At 31.3% G+C, this 22,926-nt stretch overlaps 1 protein-coding gene across 1 annotated transcript; it reads left to right on the top strand.

Annotated features, from left to right (window-relative positions):
- Window positions 1-13,833: 13,833 nt before the first annotated feature.
- On the top strand, window positions 13,834-19,357 carry LOC124372261 (jerky protein homolog-like). Its single transcript, XM_046830637.1, has 2 exons — window positions 13,834-14,824; window positions 19,275-19,357. The coding sequence occupies exons 1-2, from the start codon at window positions 13,834-13,836 to the stop codon at window positions 19,355-19,357; spliced, it is 1,074 nt and encodes a 357-aa protein (XP_046686593.1).
- The last annotated feature ends 3,569 nt before the right edge of the window (window positions 19,358-22,926 follow it).

Here is a 22,926-nt window from a genome sequence, read left to right as displayed (position 1 = left end):
GGTTTTTACCAGATAATTGGAGTTCTGCTTATGATGCATTCAAAAAATGCAGAGCAGAGATCACTGTCATTTGACTGGAAAATTTCGAGGTTGCAGCTCATAGAATTTGTAATCTGAATTTGAAATTTCCTCAGAATATTCCCGTTTTCTGTCACAATATGTCTAATTACGATACGCATTTGTACATAAAAAGAATTGGCCAAAACAATACGGTAATGTTGATTTGATTGCAAACACCGATGAAAAATATATAAATTATTCTGTAAATTCTGGATATGGCTATGAATTCGAAGGTGATAAGCCAAGAAAATTCATCAAGTTTTCGTTTGTAGACACGTTCAGATTCATGGCCTCGTCCTATAGAAAAGTTAGCTAAAAATCTAAAGAGAGAAGACTTTCAAACATACAAATCATTTTATACAAGATTGGACTGAATGAAATTATAGAAAGACAGCCAAATGACGAAGAAGAAATCTTTAAAATTCTATCTGGAAAAAGGAATATTTCCCTATGAATTTATCGGACAGTATTGAAAAAACTTGATTACACAGAAGAATTGAGAATTCAAGATTTCTATTCACTTTTGACAGATGAGAGCATATCTGAGAAAGATTTTCCAACACTACTTAAATGTTTGGAACAAATTAAAAAGAGAAAAATCTTGGAAATTACTCTGATTTGTACAATATCCAAGATGTTTTATTGCTTGCTGATATATTCCGAAAATTTCAGAAACATTTGCCTTAATTGTTTATAAACTCGATCCGGCACACTATCTAACAGCTCCCAGTCTTGCATGGGATGCTATGTTAAAATTAACGAAGATAGAATTACAATTAATTAGTGATTATAATATGTATTTGATGATCGAAAAAGGTATTCGCGGAGGCATTTCTCAGTGTAATTTAAACGATATGTGAAAGCAAATAACAAATATTTAAAAGATTTTGATAAGACAAAGCCCGAAAACTATTTACTCTATCTCGATGCAAACAACCTTTATGGGTATGGTCTTATGCAAAAACTGCCGTTTAGTGATATCAAGTGGATGGATCCTAAAACGTATACAAAAGAAGAGTGGCAAGAAACAATTTTAGAACTCACTGGCGACGAAGATTATGGCTATATTCTCGAAGTTCGATCTTGGATATCCAACAAATTTACACGAACATCACAAGGATTTACCTCTTGCTCCTGAACATTTTAAAAACAAGTTGTGCACAACTCTACTGGATAAAACTGAATACGTTGTTCATTCGAGAAATTTGAAATTCTATCTCGAACAAGGAATGGTGTTAAAACATGTGAATAGAGTTATTGCATTCGATCAGAAGCCTTTTATGAAAGAGTACATTGATTTTAACACAAACATGAGAACCAAAGCTACAAGCGACTTTGAAAAGGACTTTTATAAGCTGATGAACAACTCAGTTTTTGGAAAATCTATGGAAAATGTGAGAAACAGATGTGATATTAAGCTTGGAAATGAAGAATTTTCAATGAAACAAGCTAAGAAAACAAATTTCAAATGCTTTAACATCTTTGACGACAACTGTATAGCGAGTCACATGTACAAACAAAAGGTTAAATTTAACAAAACCGATTTACATAGGATTTTCAGTTCTCGACCTCTCAAAATTGCTAATGTACGAGTTTTATTACAACAAATTAAAGAAGTTTGATCCAGATTTGAATCTGTGTTACATGGATACAGACAGTTATTTTCTAGAATTGAAACGAGATCCTTTTAAAATTATTAAAGAAAATATAGATGACTTTGATACAAGTGATTATCCAAAAGATCATGAATGTTTCACTACTAAAAATAAGAAGGTAATAGGGAAATTCAAAGATGAGTTAAATAGCGAAGTTTTAGAAGAATTTTGTGGTTTAAGGGGGTTCGGTATGCCCTATCCTTCCCATGTTAATTTGGCCAATTTTATGTACCTTTTTCTCAGAAACCTTTAAAGCTATCATCATCAAACTTTAGGACTCTGCTATTTAGACCTTTGTTGACATTTAGAGCGGAAGACATTACAAAAATCTATTTTAAATTTTTATTAAAAAAATTATAATTATAAATTATTTTACAAAAAATTAATAAATTTTTTATTTACAACAAATTAAATAAAAAACTTCTTTTTTTTACTTTGTTCCGCTCTAAATGTTAACAAAGGTCTAAATAGTAGTGTCCTAAAGTTTGATGATGATAGCTTTAAAGGTTTTCTGAGAAAAAGGTACATAAAATTGGCCAAATTAACATGGGAAGGATAGGGCATACCGAACCCCCTTAAGGTCTAAGATGTACTCGTACAAATATCTAGATAAAAATCCAGTTAGGTGTAAAGGAATTAAGAGAAGCGTTGTAAATAAAACAATAAATATCGAAAACTTGAAGAGATGTTTGTTCGAAGATAAAGAAGAATTTAGGGAGATGACAGTCATCAAAAGTTATAAACATGAGTTGTACACTGTTACCATAAACAAGCTGGCACTGAACGCTAAAGATGATAAGAGAATTGTCCTAGAAAATAAGATCGATACAGTACCGTATGGATATAAAGGCGAAATTAAAACAGATATTTTAGAAGAGTTAAACAAACTTGGAAACTTTGATATGTAAATGGAAGATGATTTAATTCACTGTCACAAGTGTAAAAAGAAAACGAAAAATATAGATTCAAAAATCGTTCAAACTCAAAATGGATTGTATAGAATTGCGCAAAATGTTCAAAATGTAAGACAAACAAGAGTAAGTTTATAAAGAATCCAAATCCAAAACCTGTTAAGCAAGAATTGAAGACTAAAGATGAGATAGAGATTGATGCTCGAGAAATTCATGCACCAGTACGAAAAAAGTTTAAAAAGAGAAAAATTATAACTTTAGGAATTGACGATTTATGGGCAGCAGATTTAGTTATAATGTCTAACTATTCGGATCAAAATGATGGATTCAAGTATATGTTAAATGTTATTGATACTTTCTCAAAATATGCTTGGTCAAGAGCTATCAAAAGAAAAAAACGGTAAAGATGTTTCAAAAGCCTTCGAAGATATAGTAAAAGACGCGATAAAGATCAATCACAAACCGCCAAATCTACTTCATACAGATAAGGGTTTAGAGTTTAAAAATAAAGAATTTAAACGAAGTTTTGAGGAAATACAACATTAAGATTTATCATACTGAAAACGAAGAGAAATCAAGTATTGTAGAGAGATATAACAGAACTCAAAATGAGAGAATGAAAGTAATTTTTGAGATTAATAAAAACTTTAAATGGATCGATATTCTTCAAAAAATCGTAAACAATTATAACGATACAGTTCACAGCACAATCAAAATGAAGCCCAAAGACGTAGATAAGGATGCAGAAAAGGAGTTTTTAGAGACCGTTTTCAAGTATGTTCCACCTGAAATTCACACGAAAACTAAATTTAAAGTCAATGATCATGTAAGAATTGTTAGTAAAAAACAAACATTTTCGAACAAATATAAGAACAATTGGTCAAGAGAAATCTTTGTGATTTATCAAATTAATAACACAGATCCTGTAACTTATAGTATAAAAGATTTAAATAATGAAGAAATAACCGGAAAGTTTTATGAATATGAATTGAGAAAGTCAAAGATTTTTTCTATATAAATGGGAGGCCCAAAAGAAATGTTCAATGTGCAAAGAATTAAAAGGTTTTGAAGAATTTTATAAAGATAAGAGTAGAAAAGATGGAATTATTTATAATTGTAAAGATTGTTATAGGAAGTATCATAAAGAGCTGTATGATAAAATAGAAAAAATTAACTTTGGAAGATAAAGAATGTCTTAAATGTAAAGAAACTAAAAAAATTTCAGAGTTTAATAGTGATCACTATAGTAGAGATAAGAAAGACTCATATTGTAAAGATTGTGTAAAGAAGAATCACCATAGATTATATTATGAAGATACTCAATGTGAATGTGGAAGAACTATAAAATGGTTAAATAATTATCAAAAACATTTACAAACAAAATATCATAATTCAAGAGTTTTAACATTTTCATCGTGTAATAATTTTTTCTATATAAATGGAGTCTCAAAAGAAATGTACAAAGTGTCAAGAAGAGAATAGAAAAGACTGTTATTGTAAGGAATTATACGATAAAATGAACAAATTAACTTTAGAAGAGAAAAAGTGTTACTTTTGTAAAGAAATTAAAAATATTTCTGAATTTAATAACTGGCAGTATAGTAAAGATAGAAAAGATGCTTTTTGCAAAGATTGTGCTAAAAAAATTTTCAGCGAAAGTTATAAAAACGAAATGCCTTGTGAATATGAAAAAAGAATTCTACAATGGTTACCTAGTTATGCTAAACATTTACAAACAAAATATAATAAATCGAGAGTTTTTAGTAAAATTTAGAAACATTTTCATCGTGTAATTTAGATATTCTATAAATCAGTCGAGATTCTGCCATATTTGTAGTAAAATGATTTCCGTTGTATAAAATATTCAAAGATTCTTTCATTTGGTTTGTAGAGATTTATACTATTTGGATCTCCATGTCTTAATAAAATTTCCATTTCTGGGTAATCAATTTCAAGTTCTTTCAATCTTTTCGGTATTTCTCTCTTTTGAGCTCTGATAACGTAATAAGGATATTCCCACATGTGATTCTTCTTAATTAATACAAAAACATGGTGTTTTTTCTTAGCAAAAATCTTTACAAACAAGGTCTGGTTTCATTAAGTCAATTTTTACACTTTGTTTTGCGATTATTTCCGTTTTTATTTCATCTTTAATTTGCAAGTGTTTAACTTCGTCCTCTAAATATTTAATCTTGTTTTCAAGTTTGTACTCACCAAATTTACGAATACTTGGCAAAACTTCTTCTAAAACCCAATCTTGAAACATTTCTGCTATCTTCGTTTTTGATTTCAGTATTAAAGAATATATGCCAGGTTCATTAATGAAAATAGTGTTTTTTTGAAAGTTTGAAGGTAAGAACGATTCGTTCCCCCCTTCTGAATCTATGTTATCGTAGCTTTTTTTATATTTGTCTTTAACGTGATCTCTAATCGCTTTCATCGTATTTTTAAATTCCAATATTTCTGCAATATCTTTTGCTTTAAACCAAAATTCATTATTTTCGTCAACAAATGTTTAAAATTTCTTTATTATTGAATTTGAGTAGATTCACAACTGACTCCATTTAGATAGAAAAAAAAATTTAACTAGTAATTTTTATTTTGAGAATAAAGCCCAGATTCATTGATAAAAAACAGTGTCAGGATGAAGATTTTGAAAGGGTCTATGGCATAGACTCTTGTAATTTATTACATTCAAAAGTTGTTTTCTTGAAAATTTGAAGGTAAGCTATTCAATAGCTCCCCTTGATTCATCATTCTTTCGACAATCTTAAATATATTGTTGTTTTACTCTCATTATTTAATAAATTTCCCTCAGAGTCTTGTATAGTTAGAACGATTTTTTGAATTCTTTTAATATTTTTTCTAATTGGAATATAATCGATTTCATTCGGTTTTTCACTGATTTTTGATCCATAAGCAACATTTGGAAAAAAAGTGTACAAAATTTCAGATTCTTTGTGAAGATGTTCGGTATGATTTTCAAAACTAGGTTCAACGAGATTGCAGTGCACTTCAATTACATCAAACGGTCTAAATTTTGGCGTTTTATTTCCTAAATATACCTGATTTGGCTCAATAGTTTCTTGAACAAACCCTAACAAATCTACAATAATTGCTGAAAACATTATTCTTACTGGTGATTTTTATTTGAATTTTATTAGAGAGATAATTTTTTTGCATTTCAAAACTTGTTTTCGTCAAAGTTTAAAGATTTATCTGATTGTTTGAATGTTTTCAGATAATTTTTAAGGGAATTTTTTATTTGATCGAAAGTATAATATCCTTTGTTTAAACCATAGTATTTTGTTATGTTCTTCTCACTAAATCCTATACAATAAGGAGAACTTTCACTAATATTTATTACAAAATTGTCAGAATAAAAACCGCTTAAACCGATAAAATAATTTGATTCTTCCTCTAAGTGTATAGGATGTTCCAAGTTTAAAACTAATTTAGAGCTTTCTGAAGTCAACTTGAACAGCTTCATTTTCGCAAGCGTTGCTTCAAGATGAAAATCTTCTATTTAAATGGAGAAATTTTTAAAGCAAAAAGATCAGATAAAACTTCAAACGTTTGAAGAAAATAAGAAAGATCAACCAATCAGATTGTTAATTGTTGGTTCAAGTGGATGTGGAAAAACAACTTTATTATTGAATTTTATCTACAATAGGTTGATTCCTTATTCCAATTTGTATGTTTTTAGTAAATCTTTAGAACAAGACGCCTATAAAAAATTACAAGAAAGATTTGAAAATATTGAGAAAAACTTAAACAAAAAAATATCACATTTTTATAATGCTTCTGAGGACATAGTTCCGTTAAGCGAATGTAAACCCAATTCATTAATCGTTTTTGATGATTGTATTTTGGAAAATCAGGACGTTATTAAGGAATATTTCGTAATGTCTCGTCACAAAAACATATCTTGTATCTATCTTTCCCAATGCTTTTCAAAGGTTGATAAACAAGTTATAAGAAATAACCTGAATATGTTGTGTATTTTTAAGCAAGATGATCACTATTCGAGAAAGATTTATAACAATTATGTGGGATCTGATATGAGTTTTAACCACTTTATTGAGTTATGTGATAAAATTTGGAAAAAAGACTATGGATTTTTAACTATTAATCTAACTTTGAAGCCTAAAAATGGAAAAATATTTGAATAAATTTTCTAACATAAATGCTGCTCAGTGGTCTCGATAAAATATTTGTTACAATTATTTTTATATTATCTTTACTTTTTATTTACATTATGAAAATAACAGAAAAAAACGGTAAATCTGTTCACGTTCCACGTTCACGTTCCACGTTCACGTTCATGTTTCACGTTCATGTTTCACGTTCATGTTTCACGTTCATGTTTCACGTTCGTGTTTACGTTTCACGTTCATGTTTTACGTTCATGTTTCACGTTCATGTTTCACGTTCATGTTTCACGTTCGTGTTTTACGTTCGTGTTTACGTTTCACGTTCGTGTTTCACGTTCGTGTTTCACGTTCCACGTTCACGTTTTACGTTCCACGTTCACGTTTTACGTTCCACGTTCACGTTTTTACGTTCCACGTTCACGTTTTTACGTTCCACGTTTCGTGTTCTCGTTTTCACGTTTCGTGTTCACGTTTCCACGTTCCACGTTTACGTTTCAAAATTTTCCTAAATAAATGGCGAACGTAACTTCTGAAGAAGCGAAAAAACTTGATCAAATCGAAAAGAAATTAATCAAAGAATTTAAAGAACAGATTCGAATGGATGAAGAAGAACAAGAACTTATTCAAAAAATTAATCAACCTGTAACTTCTGCAATAAAAAATGTTGAGGGCAAAATTGAAAATGTTTTAAGGGGAGCACTTCGTAAAAAATCTCAAAAATTACAAATTTTTTTTTTTTTTTTTTTATTAAAGTTTGGAATTTCCCGATAACAATGGTGGTATTAAATTTTTTTTATGATGACTAGAAGTGTCCGAAATATTTTTTTTTAAATAGGCCTGCAGGCAGTTTCGGGCCTGTAGCAGTCACACTTTGAATGGTGCTGTTATAGTACTACTTCGTTGCAGTCATGTTCATGATTTGGTTGGCAGTGACAGTTTGTTATGTCAACAACTTACACTAACCAACAAAACATCTGTTTTATAACCATTGCTTATAACCTAGGTAGCATACATGTTTTGGTTACTGACATTTCTGTTTTAGAGAGTGAAAATTACGTAAATGATTATGGTTTTTTGTGAGTTTAGTGGAGAGTTCTGAGTATTTTTTGTTATAAGTGTAGTGAATTTTATAATGCCACGTTCAAAGCCTGCTTTCAAGAAACGCGTTTTCAAAGGAAATCAACATAACCCTCCAACTAGTCCTAGGCCTAGTTTCTCAGGATGTAGGTGTAAGTACCGCAAAGCCGTAAAATCCAATGAAAACTATGATCATGGCAGCCATTTTCACTTGCCTGAAAACCTAATGACATTTATTAAACCTATTTTTCAAGATCTAGCCAATCCAACTCTACTGGGCAAATGTACTAAGGGAAAAACTCAAAATCCCAATGAGTCCCTCAACAATGTCATTTGGACAATGCCTGGAAATTTGGCATATATGAAGCTGTTACAGCTTTTAATGATGGCTACATTGGCAAATGCAAAGTATTTCAAGAAATAGGAGTGTCACCAGGGCAGCATTTTATTACAGCAATGAAAAAGCTTGACCGGCGGCGAATTTGGAAGGCAGAGAAAGCTCAAGAAGATATAGAGAAAAAAATTAGACAGAAGAAAAACTTACTAAAAAGAAGTCTGGAGGATGAATATGAGGAGCAGGAAGGAGATCAGCCAGCCTATGCACCTGGAATGTACTGAAAAAGGTAATAAAGCAGTATTTTTTTCCGTTTTTTGTGTTTTTTCCGAAAGTTGCGGTTTTTCAATACAAAAGTACATTTTTCTCAAAAAACTACAAATGGTAGGAATATGAAATTTTTTTGTATGTTTGTAGCACTGTTTTACATATGTGGAACCACTAAAAAACATCACATTTCACTGAGTTCAATATTTATATACATACATATACACATATTTATATAGGTTTTTGACAAGCGTTAAAACAAAAATATATAACTTTTAGGGTATATGCCAAAAAAAATTTTTTTTTTGGTTCCACGTGTTCCCCTAGAAGCCCTCTTTAAATGAAAAAAAGAATTATGAAGATACCTCAAGTAGTTCTTGAGATAAGTGTACCTATGTTAACATTACGAAGATAGGGCGAAGTGCTCCCCTTAAGCGATAATCAAAATTTGATGAATTTGGTTCCAGTTGTACGACAATTTGCTGATATTTCAATACCAGAATCTGAGTTTGAATTGCCAAAATTACCATCTTCAACACCATTTAGACCTCGAATCATTGAAGACTCTACCATAGTTGAACCAATAAGTCCTGGAACAACGGATATAATAATTGGTGAAATTGGTAAAAAATTTCTTCCTAGAGCAAAGGATGATAAATTTGGTTTGTATTGGGACAGAAAAAAGAAAAGTTTTATGATTGGAAATTTGCCCGTGAATTTTGAGCATAATGATATCATTATTAATGAAAAAACATACGAAGGTACTCAAGGTTTATGGAGATTATTAACAGGCACTGATGTTCCAAAAGACGGTTTATATTCTGAAGAAGACTTGAAAAAGTATACTGAAATTTTATGGAAATCTGATTCAATTTACAAAAATAATGATCCATCAACTAAGAAACCAAAGTCAAGTAAAGGTAAAAAATATCTCAATTTGATTAAACCAATTTGGGAAAAAACGAATCGAAGGATCAGGTGTAAGAAAATACAGTGATAATAAGATTGAATACAGATATATCGACGATTTGACAAAACTCGATGGAATTATTAATTATATTTATGCTCAAGAGAAGGCTGGAAACAACAATTTTTTGAACGAAAAGAAAGCGATTAAAGATTTTATTTCGAACAAACTTGATGAAATGATTGAAAAACCTGATGGAATTAAATATTTAAAACGAGTTTTGCCGGCAATAAGTTCATCTATGATTGAGGGTAGTGGACTTTTAAATGATTTTATCAACAATTTACCTTTTGAATTACACGTACCAACTTATCAGTATCTGGGGCCTGGCACAAAACTCGAAAAAAGACTAAAAAGAGGAGATCCTGGTATAAATAAATTAGATCAAGCTGCTATGGAACACGATATTTTTTATGCAAAACATAGAGACACAAATTCCAGACATATCGCAGATAAAGTTTTGCAAGATAAGGCAATGGATAGATTTTTATCAAAAGATGCTAGTTTAGGTGAAAGATTTGTTGCGCTTCCAACAGCTGGAGCAATGTTTTTGAAGAGAAAACTAGGAATGGGAATCGAAGAGAACTTGAAATTTTAACTATATAAATGGAGGTGAATGTAAATTTCAGCAAAAATCAGAAAGAAAAAATAAAATCCGCTTTTAAGAAGAAGAAAATACCCGTTAGTATTCAATTTAAAATAGATCAACTAAAAAATGGCGAAGATAAGATATTTTTAACAAATAGACAATACAATAAACTCGAAAAACATAAGAAAAACAATAAAGGAACCAGAATAGAATTTTCTTATAATCAGTTGAAAGAACTCAAAAATGGTGGACTTTTGAAAGATTTATTAGATTTTGGAGAAAATATTCCAGTTGTTAAAAATGTTGTTCCTTATGTTCGTAAAGCTGCTCCAATCGTTAAAAAAGATGTGATTCCTATTGTTCGAAACATTTTAAATTGGTTAGATAAAGAGTTGGAAGATGTTACAGGATCTGGATTAGATGAAAAAACTTTGAATTACGTGAAATCAAACATTGAAAAAAAAATTTAAACCTTTAACATTCGGGGAATTGGAAGAAATCTGCAAAAATATTAAACATTTTAGAGGAATCTTCATGAGAGATACATTACCTGAAAAAGTTAAGAAATTTGAATGTGGAATTGTGAATTTAGACTCGATTATGGGAAGTGGAACACATTGGATTTGTTATTATAAAAATGATAAGAATGCATATTATTTTGATTCGTATGGAAGAATTGAGGACAAACCACCTATAGAATTGATTAAATATTTGAAAAAATCAAGCGTTTATTATAACGATTCTCAAATTCAAGACTACAAAGATCCCCCAATTTGTGGTCATTTATGTGTTTTTGTGTTGAATGAACTGAGTAATGGTAAAGATTTTAAAGAAGTTGTTAACAAATTATTGCTTAATAAATATGGATTCACAAAATATTTTTGACGTATTTGGTACACAAATTATTCAAAATGTAGATAATAGTTTCAATTTTGATAGTTTGAGAAATGAGTTTGATAACAAGTTAGAAAATTTATTACAAACCCTTCCAGATTCAGATATGTTTGCTGTCGAGATTGAAGATTTTAAAGCAGAATATGATAACAAACTTGCAAATTTCATGAGTTCAAATGAAGTTGCTGATAAAATAAAAACATTGGAAAAAGAAGTTGATGATGGTGTAAAAAAAATTATTTACCAATTTAATGTCTCATATCGAAAAAGCTGATGAAATTACTGAAGCGATCAAAGTTGAAAAGAATTATGTTAGTTTGGCTAATAAGAAAAGAATTGTCGGTGTTCGACCTGGTATTGACAAACATGATGTTGTTGTTAAAGAACAAATTTTGAAACCTCTAAAATTATCAGAAAACATCGATATTGTTGATTTACATGATCCGAATGTTAAAAATGCCTTAGATTTTAAAGGAAAAAGAATTAGCGGTGTTAGTAAAGGAATTAATCCATTTGATGTTGTTGTAATGATTCAATTAGAAGATCCTATTAAAATGTTTAATGAACTAAAACAAAATTATGAGAATCATAAACAGCATGTTAAAGATTTTACAACAGAAGTCTATGACAAGTTAGAAGCCAGAAATAGAAGATCAGTAGACGATGTTGGTGAATTACTTGATAAAGTAAATAAACTAGAAGAAAACTTTAATACATATAAAAATAGTGTTAATGTATTAGTTGGTGAAGTAATTAACAAAATTCTGGAAGATTTTGATACACATTTCAATGAGAAAATAAACTTTTTTGAAGATTTTGGTACACGTTTAAATGAGCAAATAACACATAATAATGAATTACTTAAAAGTATAGATGATCGATACTCTTTATATCTCGATAAAGTAAATAAACTAGAAGAAAACTTTAATAAATTTAAAGAAGATGTTAATAAAACTTTTGAAAATATTGATAACAGATTTAATGGATTAGGCGGCTATGATGACTAATTTTCCTTATATAAATGGCGCTCATATATTGTGTGAGATGTAAAGAAAAAACTGAAACAAATGATATAAAATACTATGCAAACATTAACGGAGTTAAAAGAATTTCGGGAAAATGTGCTGAATGTAACTCAAAAAAGAGCCAATTTATAAAAACTTGAAATTTTTTCTTAATAAATAGAGATGGCGGGACATTACAGTGCTTTCGATCTTTTTATCATGCAACACGAAAGAGATTTGAAAAAAGAACATTGGGATGACATTTCTCAAAAATATGAATTATCCGAAGATATGATGAGATTATACGTAAACAAATTGAATTGGTATAACATTGCTAAATATCAAACTTTATCATCAGAGTTCATTCAAGAAAATATACATTATCAATTAAAAGATCATATGTCTGTTCTTTGTCTCTATCAACACTTGAGTATAAAGTTTTTGGATGAAAATAAAGATACAGTTGATTGGAAACAATATTATAGATAGCGGTTACTATCCTGTGCAAATTTTATTGAAATATGTGACCGAGATCGCAAAATTTAAGGAAGAGAATCCTGAATATGACGAAGTAGATCATTAAAAATGACTCTAATCTTTTTAATTATTTTACTAAAATTTATATCTTTTCTTATAAAAACGTACATTAGATCGATGAAAAAATGATACACGATGTTTAAAATTTCTCTTATTAAATGGCGGACTACAGAAAATATGCTAGTGATATTGAAAGGGCGGAGTTTAAAAATTTCTATCCAATTAGTAAACAACATTTGAATGAACCGAATAAAAGAACTGAGTTTAATATTGATTTTGGAGATAACTTTTGCTCGTCTAACTTCCAGTTTTATATTTCTGGAACTTTAACAAAACAAGATGGTCAAGCATATCTTGGAACTGATAATGTTAGATTAATCGATAATTTTATACCGTTTTTATTTTCTAAGATTGAAGTAAGAAAACACAATAAATTGATAGAAGAAGTCGAAAACTGTGGCCAATTAAGCACAATTAAAGGAACTACAGTAGAACCTCGTTAATTCGACACTCGATAGTTCGACAGTCCGTATCATTCGACACCAGCCGTGACCAACATAACGTGACAGCAGGGACAAGTGGTGTCCTTGACGGGCCCGCCATTGTTGCCGTGAACGCGCGCCACTGCCCTTTGTATAGCGCATCCTCCTCCCCCTCCCCCTCTGACTCACCCGCTATTCTTAGTCGTCAACTCAGTTCGCTCGTGACGCTGCGGGAGTTAAGACGCGTTTTTGTTCCTTTCGTGATACGTTACTGTTTTACGATCGTTAGACATACGTAGTTGGTGTTACTGAACTGCTTTGTAATTTGTTTGTTTTTTAAAATGTCAGATAAAAAACGTAAAAGGTGCTTTGTTACGATGGAAATGAAATTAGATGCTCTAAAAAGGATTGACAAAGGTGAAAGTGTACAGAAAGTGGCGAGTGATTTGAACGTTGGTTGGTCAACAGTGATTGGATGGAGGAAGTCTAGAAATGAAATTGAGTCTTGGTGTGTGAAAAGAGTGTGTTCAGAATCGTTAGACAAGAGGAGGAGTATGAAGAGGTCTGAGTATGAACAAGTAAGTGAAGCTCTTTTCCAGTGGTTTAGGATTCAGAGGGAGAAAGGGACACCGATCTCAGGACCGATTTTACAGGAAAAGGCCTTGAAATTTTATCAAAACTTTAAAGAAGAGGGAGAGCCTGAATTCACAGCAAGCTCTGGATGGCTGGACAGATGGAAAGAGAGGTATGGTATTAAACAATTGAGCATTTGTGGAGAAAAACTGTCAGCAAATCTCGATAGTTCACATGATTTTAAAATGAAATTTCAAGCTTTGATTGAAGAATTAGGCCTTAGTGGAGAGCAAATCTATAACTGTGATGAAACTGGTCTGAATTTTAGAATGCTCCCAACAAAAAGTTTGGCTCTCAAACAAGAGAAAGCTGCAGCAGGATATAAAAAAAGTAAGGACAGAGTTACTGTGTTGGCTTGCAGTACCGCAACAGGAACTCATAAATTAAAATTGGCTCTGATAGGAAAGGCCAGGAAACCTAGAGCCTTCAAAAATATTAAAATGAATGGTGACCATTTTGACCTCCCCGTTTTTTACAGACACCAATCAAATGCTTGGATGTCAGAGAGCATTTTTAACGAATGGTTTCACAAACAGTTTGTGCCCGAAATTAAGAAGCATCTAAAGTCCCAGAACCTTCCAATGAAAGCACTCTTGATCCTCGACAACGCAACAACGCACCCGGCTGTAGATGTCATTCAAGACGGAGAAATTAAAGCTATGTTCTTGCCCCCTAACGTAACCTCCCTTTGCCAGCCTATGGACCAAGGAGTTTTGGTAACGCTTAAGAAGTTGTATAGGAAGAAACTCCTTTCATGTCTCATTCAAGCCCTAGATGAAGGAGTCGAATTAGTGGATAAGTTAAAAAAAATTGATATGCTGGATGTTGTTGGCTGGATTTCCCAGGCATGGGATGAACTCAATCCCCTAACGCTCGTGCGTTCTTGGAGGAAGCTCTTGGACCACCAGGGAAATGAGTTCAACGAAGAAATTAAAGATGACGAGCTAGCCACTTTAATGGAAAAAATCCCAGGTTGTGAAGAAGCTTCACCTACAGATGTTTTCGAGTGGATGGAACAAGATGAAGAAAGCGGACCAACTTCAGAGGAAGAAATAGTTGATGCTTTAAAATCAAGAGAGGATAGTGAAGAAGAGTCAGAAGACGACGAAGATACCACTCAAAAATCAAAACTGACACACAGCGAAGGTGTAAAATTCTTCGAGGGAGCGATCCAGTATTTACAGGAACAAGGGACGACTGGAATGGACATTTTGTTTCTTCGACGATTACGTGACGAGGCGGCTCGGCGAAGAAACCAAAGTGAAAAACAATTAAAAATCACAAACTATTTTGCGTTGTAAAAAGTAAAACATGATGTAACCATGTTACAAGTTATAGTTGTCCCATATTAATTTATTTTTGTATATACATTTTGTTTTTTATCTAGCCTATATTATGAATTGAGTTTGTTTATTTTTACATTTATTCATTTAATCATTAACTATTTTAAGAGGAAGAAGTACAGCACTGTAAAACAATGTAAGTTGATACATTTTGTTTCATCAGTTTAATATTTGTTTAGTTGTACATTGTTAATTAAATTACAGTCCATCTTAACATAAACTCGCCTTTTTAATATTCCTTGTGTTAAAATCTATATACTCCCTATAGTTCGACATCTTGATAGTTCGACACCCCGTTAGTCCACAAAGTGTCGAACTATCGAGGTTCTACTGTATTTCGTATTCAAAAAGTGATGTTATTTCTCAAACTTCTAATGGCTTTGAATCAGATTTTAAATTTGGTGTTTTTGAAGCAGCTGGAAATTTATCTCATTTTGGATTAGGATTTTTTGAAAATGTTACTATTCCGATCTATAAAGGAGGATTTTTATCTAAGTTTTATAAGAGCAGAAGACGATGATGTGATTCTGAAGACTGCAACTGGAAATGTTATGCCTGTTGATGGAAAAATAACAATTACAGATTTTTTTATTAGAGTTCCAATGATTGATTATAAAATCACGAGTAAAATAAGGTTGATTGATGAAATTACAAAAAGTCAAAACATTATGTTTAATTTTCTAGATTGGCAATGTATTGAACAAAAAGGTATTTCCGGAACAACTTATTCGTTCGATATCACAAATATTTATAGAAATATCTTCAATCCCAAGTTCGTTATCATAGGTTTTCAAACAGATAGACAGAATAATCAAGAAAAAAATCCTTCAAAGTTTGATAGTTTGGATGTAAAAAATATCAGAGTAAAATTGAACGGTTCTTATTATCCAGATGAATTACAAAATTTAAACATTTCCGGAGGTCTTTTCAGAATCATGTATCAGATGTATCAAGATTTTAAGAAAGTTTACTGTAATAATAAGGAAATGTATTACAATCCTAAAGAATTTTTAGCGAATAGACCTATTTATGTCATTGATACAACAAAGAGTTTGACAAATATTTCTGGTTCAAAGAACGATATAATTATCAATATGGATTTTCAAAAAGCTGTTACAAACGCGATTTGTTATGTTGTTGTTGTCTCTGAGAAATTTTTAGCCTATGATGTGATTAAGAACGATATTAGAGAAATTCAGTAAAATTTTTGAAAAAATCGTCTTATTGTCTATATTATTCATTGGATAATTCTACAACTTTACAGAATTATTAAAGACATTGATATAAGTATTCATTTTTAATTTCAAAAGAATATCTTAAAAAATGGGGATGATATTAACAAAAAACTATTCCAAGGTCATCTTAAGGGTTGGACCGGAAGTTATGATTTTAAAAAATACTTTAATATTTACTGATCCTATATACCAAATTTCAGCAAAAAAGCTCCAATAGTTCTCGAGATATAAGAGTTTTTAAGATAAGGGATGATTGGGGTAGTTTTTGAAAATTTTGTTATTTTCATGAAATTTTAAGTTGAACTCGCTTGTTTTTGAAGTTTCAGATTTTTCTGATAATTTTTTTTATTTTTTTATGAATATTAAGAAATAGGGGATGATTTCACCCTTATGGATAAGTTAAGTCGAAAGAGTTAAGTATTTACTATATGTGTACCAAATTTCATTAAAATCGGTTGAGTGGTTTTTGAAATATAAAATTATTAATAAACTTGTAAACTAGCACTCCTAATTGTAAAAGTGAGAACAACTTATATAGCAGAGATATAGCTTATAACTTTCGAGACTCTCCGTAGCTCAGTTGGTAAGACGCTTGCCTTCAAAGCCTGAGGTTCTGGGTTCAAATCCCAGAGCTTCAGGCGCGCTTTTTATTGAGGAAGACATGGTTGTCGTTCAGTGGTTGGGGACAAGTCTTTACACGAGTGGCCATAGTGTAATGACTATAGAACAAGCCGAGTAATGACAACTGTGGTTGGCGCGCCATTTGCTTCCTCACCTTTCCACTTCATTCCTTAATTCCTTCTCTTCCTTAATTCGTTCATTCCTTCTCTTCCTTAATTCGTTCATTACATTCATCATTCACATCATTCATTAATACAACATTACACTTACAAAACACCCGACACAAATTCCCTAATTGTATCTCTCCATCAACTTCTACACAGTAGTTACCAAAGAAAAATGAGACTTGGGAACAAAAAAATTCCAGAGTCTAAGACCCGAATTACAGCTCCTAGCCATTAACTTGGTTGGACAGTAGCAGTGCAGGGCCAAGTCTCTAAACAATAGACACCGTAGAAGTTGAATGTGATGTGATTCCCCATAGCGCAAACACACACACTAACAACACTACACCAAAGACACAATCATTCATTTTGTCTTTTACAATAATTGATGATGTTCATATTATTCTCTTTCATTCCTTCTAAAACTTCAAAAATATACTCTTTCGCTGATGAAAAATCTCGATTTCTTCCGGAATAATCTTTGTAGTCATAGACAAAATATCCTAAATAGTTGTACAATAGAATGAAATTATTTCTATTTATCTCTGTTGTAGAAATGTAAACACAAACATTTGCGCTGAAAAATTTATATCTCGGCAGACTTAGTTCCATAATCTCCATTTATAAAAAAATCTTTTTGTTTAAATGGAAGAGTATAATGCCAACTGTTACAAGTGTTCTAATAGAGGAGAAATTATCGATAAAAGATATTTAGTTTGTAGAGGTTGTAATTTAATTTTGTACGAAAGACCTAAACCTAAGAAATTTCGAAATAAAACTAACACATTTGAATAATCTGCTTATGAAATTACAATACGGAGACAAGAAGCAAACAAAATTTGTTACAGAATTTAGAAAACAGAATAAAAATTTTTACTTATCTCTTGGAACCATTGACAAAATTATTTTCCTTTTCAAAGAATACATTAGGTTTGTAGGTATCGATACACACGTTTATTATGAAAAGATATTACCTGTATTTTTTCATTATCTGGATGTTGAATTTGTTTATGATTTTGAACCAGAAATCCTCGATGATTTTATAGTACATTTGGAGAAATTAAACGAAGAACCTCGTGAAAAGAATGCGGTTTTACTCACATTCTCCCCGACTTCTCGAGTGATTGTTAGCAAATTTCATTTTTTCCGTCTTTGAATTTTTTCTATTTAAATGGAGTTCTTGAAAGAGTTAAATGATATTGGAGAATGTAAGTTTAAAGAGTATAAGAAGTTAAATGAATTGGAAGAAAATAAGAAATACAAAATTTTGAATTTGGAGAAAATGAAAGATAAATTCGGGTTTACAATAATTGCCGAGTTGGAAGATTGTAAAGTACACTTGCCGAACAGATTTTTGACTGTTTTGGATGAGAAAAAGATTAAAGAATTAAACAAAAATGAAAAATTACACTTGGTTGTTACTGGAAAGAAGACTATTAAAGATAAAGACTGTGTTACAATTAACTTTGTAGAATAAAGATTTTTTATTAAGATTTTTTGATTTTTTCATTAAAACAGCTTATAAATGTAGAAGCAAACATTGAACAGTAAAACAGCTAAAGATTCGGTTATTTAACATTCGTGCTTTCCTGTTAGATTTCTTAGATTTGTTTATTGTTCAATGGACAGTATTTTACATTGATTTTCTGACTGTCCCAAAAGTGGTCTAGGAACCCCTTACTGTTTGATTTTACAGATTCGTTTATTGTCCTTTAAACAGTATTTTCCCTTGATTTTCTGACTGTCCCAAAAGTGGTCTAGGAACCCCTTACTGTTTGATTTTACAGATTCGTTTATTGTCCTTTAAACAGTATTTTCCCTTGATTTTCTGTGTGTCCCAAAAGTGAGCTAGAACCGCCATACTGTTTGATTTTACAGATTCGTTTATTGTCCTTTAAACAGTATTTTCCCTTGATTTTCTGTCTGTCCCAAAAGTGTCCTAGAACCCTCATATTCATATCTACTCACTTATTTACAACACAAAATAGTTTTTTTGATCAAAATGTTAGGTATGTACTATTTTTTTTTTAATTACGCATCCATATTGGTTTTTGAGGAATTCTTTGAACAAGAAACATATCAGATAGGGATAAATTGTTTTCACTGCCTGAATCAATTTTCACAATCCAACTCACATTCTACCGGTTTATAGCCATCTAGACTACCTGACAACAAATCTGACAAAAGAAATATCATCATGGACTTTATTTGCCGATATACCACTTTCATCATCAGAACTAATATTTTCATCATCCAATAGTTCACGTATATAATTTGAACAATGAGGATCGCCCATTTCACCACATAACAGTCAATTATAAACAACTAACCTACATAATAAAACTAGCAACAGTAGCATCAAAGAACATCAAGGTCGTGCAGCGTGTCACCAGCTGTATGCCGTACAGCATTTGGATCAATATCAGCTGACAACGAGTAATATTACAAATATAAACTATATAAAATTAATTAGTATTTGGGAGTAGATGTTTCGATTGGTGCAAGTTATGTCTTTATAACTTAAACGGTTTTCAATTAATAATTTCATAAAGTTCACAAGTGGTATTGATGAACAATACATATTGATGGAATCATTCATACAATATGTTGTGCTAAGTTCCCGAAGATTTATTTAAGTTAGTTTGCAGTTCGGGTTGTGCCATGGAACTTCGATTGTTACTGTTATAATATTTGTTACCTTATCTCACTCCACACACACGGCTGGCAAGCTGAACTGTCACTTTTGCTGTACCTAAATATATAGCATTGGATGAGTTATCTCTCTGTAACTAAAACAATCAAAGGTCTATCACATAAATTCAGAGTTCCAAAATTGGAGCAGAACTGAACTTCAGAAAGTATCCGTCTTGTTGTCCTCTAGGTCTTAATCAAAATCACTTTATTGTCGTATAAATCTCATGATCATTGACAAAGTCATAAATACAGCGCATTCTGGTAGCCAAGTCCAACATAGATAGTTAAAAGTTTCAACACAGTTACATCAACAATATTAGCATTAATGCATCAAGAATCATTTATTGTCGTCCCACATATGTTGTATGCATTGACAAAGTCAGATAAGGTTTACAATAATGTACTATTACATCAACAGTCAAGAACACCATCTCTATAGAGAAATGCAAATAATTATACAATTAAAAAATAGTCAAAATATATTATTAATTAAAACTTAATGCTAAAATAAATAATAATAAATTAATAATAGAATTAACAAACAACAGATAACAATAAAAACAATAAATAATAAATGTTAAAAATTAAAACATAGCATTATTAAAATTTAAGGTCACTTAAATCATGTAAAAGTATTTCTTCTACTGAATAGAAAGCCTTCTGCTTCAGCCATTTCACAAGACAACTTCTGAAATTCCTTAAAGTAGTGGTAACTGCATCTGGTGGTAGGAGGTTAAAAAGTTTTACACTAATGTACATGTAGCTGTTCTGGGTTTTACTTAATCTAAAGTATTTGAGGTCTATCAAGTTCTGAGATCTAGTACTATAGTTATGGACATAACTTCTAAATTTATATAAATTAAGATTTTCTTTAAGGAAAATTAGGCTTTGCAAAATAAATATACATGGAAGGGTAAGAATACCTAGATCAACAAAGACAGGCCTACAAGAATCTCTCTCACCAATACCTGCAATAACTCGTAATGCCCTTCTTTGAGTCTTAAAAACTAATTTTGCACCAGCAGAGTTTCCCCACAAGAGAGTGCCATAAGTAATGTGAGCATTAAAAAAAGCAAAGTAAGCGTTCATAACTAGATTTTTGCTTGTACAGGACTTTAATTTTTTCAATAGAAAAATAACCCTCGATAAGCGAGTGCAAAGAGAGTTTATGTGAACCCACCAATTCAGCTTCGAATCCAGGTTTATGCCCAGCAGTTTTACAGATTTACTGTCCACCTTTGAGCTCAGACTAAAGACAATCTCCTCAGTTTTTTCATCGTTTACGCTTAATTTGTTGGCATCAAACCAGAGGAAGGATCTTTCTTTCATGTAATTAATTATCACTTTATTTAGCATGCTATCCTTGTTTGATGACAATAGAGTGGTGTCATCGGCGTAAAATACTTTTATTTGGTACAAAATCAGGCAAATCATTAACAAAGATAACAAATAAGAAAGGACCCAGAACAGAGCCCTGAGGGACTCCATTTCTCACACACTGAAGGTCTGACCTCTGGTCACCAACCTTTACAAACTAATAACGATCAGACAAGTAAGAGGTGAGAAGAGACAGCTCACGCCCCTCTACACCATAATACTTTAATTTATCAATTAGCTCACTGTGTGGTACCAAATCAAACGCTTTACTTAAGTCTAACAACAAGGTTGCAACTTCCTCCTTGTTTTCAAAACTTTCGAGAACAGTAGATATGACATTTTCAAGAGCCTTAATGGTAGATAATTTACTTCTGAAGCCATATTGAGCAGGATTCAGTATCCGATTATTTTCAAAAAAATATTCCATCTGTTTTTTTAGTAACCTTTCAATTATTTTAGAGACTACAGCAATTAAGGAAATAGGGCGGTAGTTATTTATACAGGACTTATCTCCCTTTTTAAAAACTGGAACAGTAATTGTAATTTTCAAACATTGTGGGAAGGTGCCTACAGTAAACATCCAATTGATAAGGTATGATAAAGGAAAGGAGATATCTTCAATAATATTTTTGATCAAAAAATTGGACATACCAAATTGCATTTAATGCAATTTAATAATAATTTACATTATTTGGTAATGCAAAGAACTATACAGAAAATAACAATGGTACTACTGTAGCTACATTGATGGATTTGTATCGAAAAACATAACATAATCTTATTAAAACAAAATAGATTTATTGGAGAAAAACTCCTCTACAGAGTAGAATGGGTTCTCCAAAAGCCATAAATAATATTTCTTCAAGAAAAGTGTTTTGTCAAACTTTGGGATTAAATGTGACAGATGGTTATATACCTTCAGGGAAAGTACCTGATGACTCTTTAAAGTTTTACTTAATCTATTGAATTTTATTTTTGATAAATTCTTGCATCTTGTATTGTGCGAATGGGTATCACCAATGGGCTTTATTAATTTTGGATTTTGGAAGATATATTGAATTAAATCAAATAGATACAGGTTTATGACAGTTTGAATGTTTAGTAATCTAAATAGCGGTTTACAGTGTTCTAAGCTAGATGATTTGGATATAATTCTTATGGCCTTTTTTTGGAGGATCAGTATGTCATTGATCTTACTACCATTGCCCCATGCAACCAGCCCATATCTAAGTATTGATTGAAAAAATGCAAAGTAGGCGGTTTTGACATAGTCGGTGCTAACAGAAAAGGTTAGTCGCCTAAGGAGGTAAACTACTCTTGACAATTTAGAAGAAATATACGTAATATGAGAGTCCCAGTTCATGTTTCTATCAATGTATACTCCTAGGAATTTTACATTGTCTGAGAGACTAATGTTTAAGTTACGACTGTCAACTGTCCTCGTACTGAAAATAATATTGTGCGTTTTTGATTCATTCAATAAGAAACCATTGCTTGTGAACCAATTTGAAGCATCTGAAATAGAATTTTTTGAAATTAAACTAAGTTCACTTAAATCTTTGCTAATATTCAAAAATGTAGTGTCGTCTGCATAAAGGATGGTTGAAGCTGCAATTGAAGTAGGCAGATCATTTATACAAATTAAAAACAGCAAAGGTCCAAGTATGGATCCCTGCGGGACTCCGTACTTCACGATTACTTCATGAGACCAGCTTTCCTCAATGCAAACTTTTTGTTTTCTGTTATTAAGGTAAGACTCTAAAATCGGCATTTGACCAAAACGTAATATGCCAACTTCCTTATAAGATCATCATGGTTTACACACTCAAAAGCCCTGTTCAAGTCACACATAGTGGCTTGAGCAAAGGCCTTATCCTCCAAAGCCAGAGACACATCCCACAACAATTTATCTAGAGCTTGAAAAGTGG

This window comes from Homalodisca vitripennis, unplaced genomic scaffold, assembly GCF_021130785.1.
Source record: "Homalodisca vitripennis isolate AUS2020 unplaced genomic scaffold, UT_GWSS_2.1 ScUCBcl_2813;HRSCAF=7919, whole genome shotgun sequence".
NCBI lineage: Eukaryota > Metazoa > Arthropoda > Insecta > Hemiptera > Cicadellidae > Homalodisca > Homalodisca vitripennis.
Note: the sequence above shows the minus strand (reverse complement) of the source record. Positions and strands in the feature narration are given on the sequence as shown.

Bases quoted from the DNA above. Each gene is read 5' to 3' on its own strand.
- LOC124372261 (XM_046830637.1), top strand. From the start codon at position 13,834: ATGCTCCCAACAAAAAGTTTGGCTCTCAAACAAGAGAAAGCTGCAGCA. The intron at 14,825-19,274 runs GTGAAAAACAAT...TAATAAAACTAG, and splicing joins GGCTCGGCGAAGAAACCAAA to CAACAGTAGCATCAAAGAAC.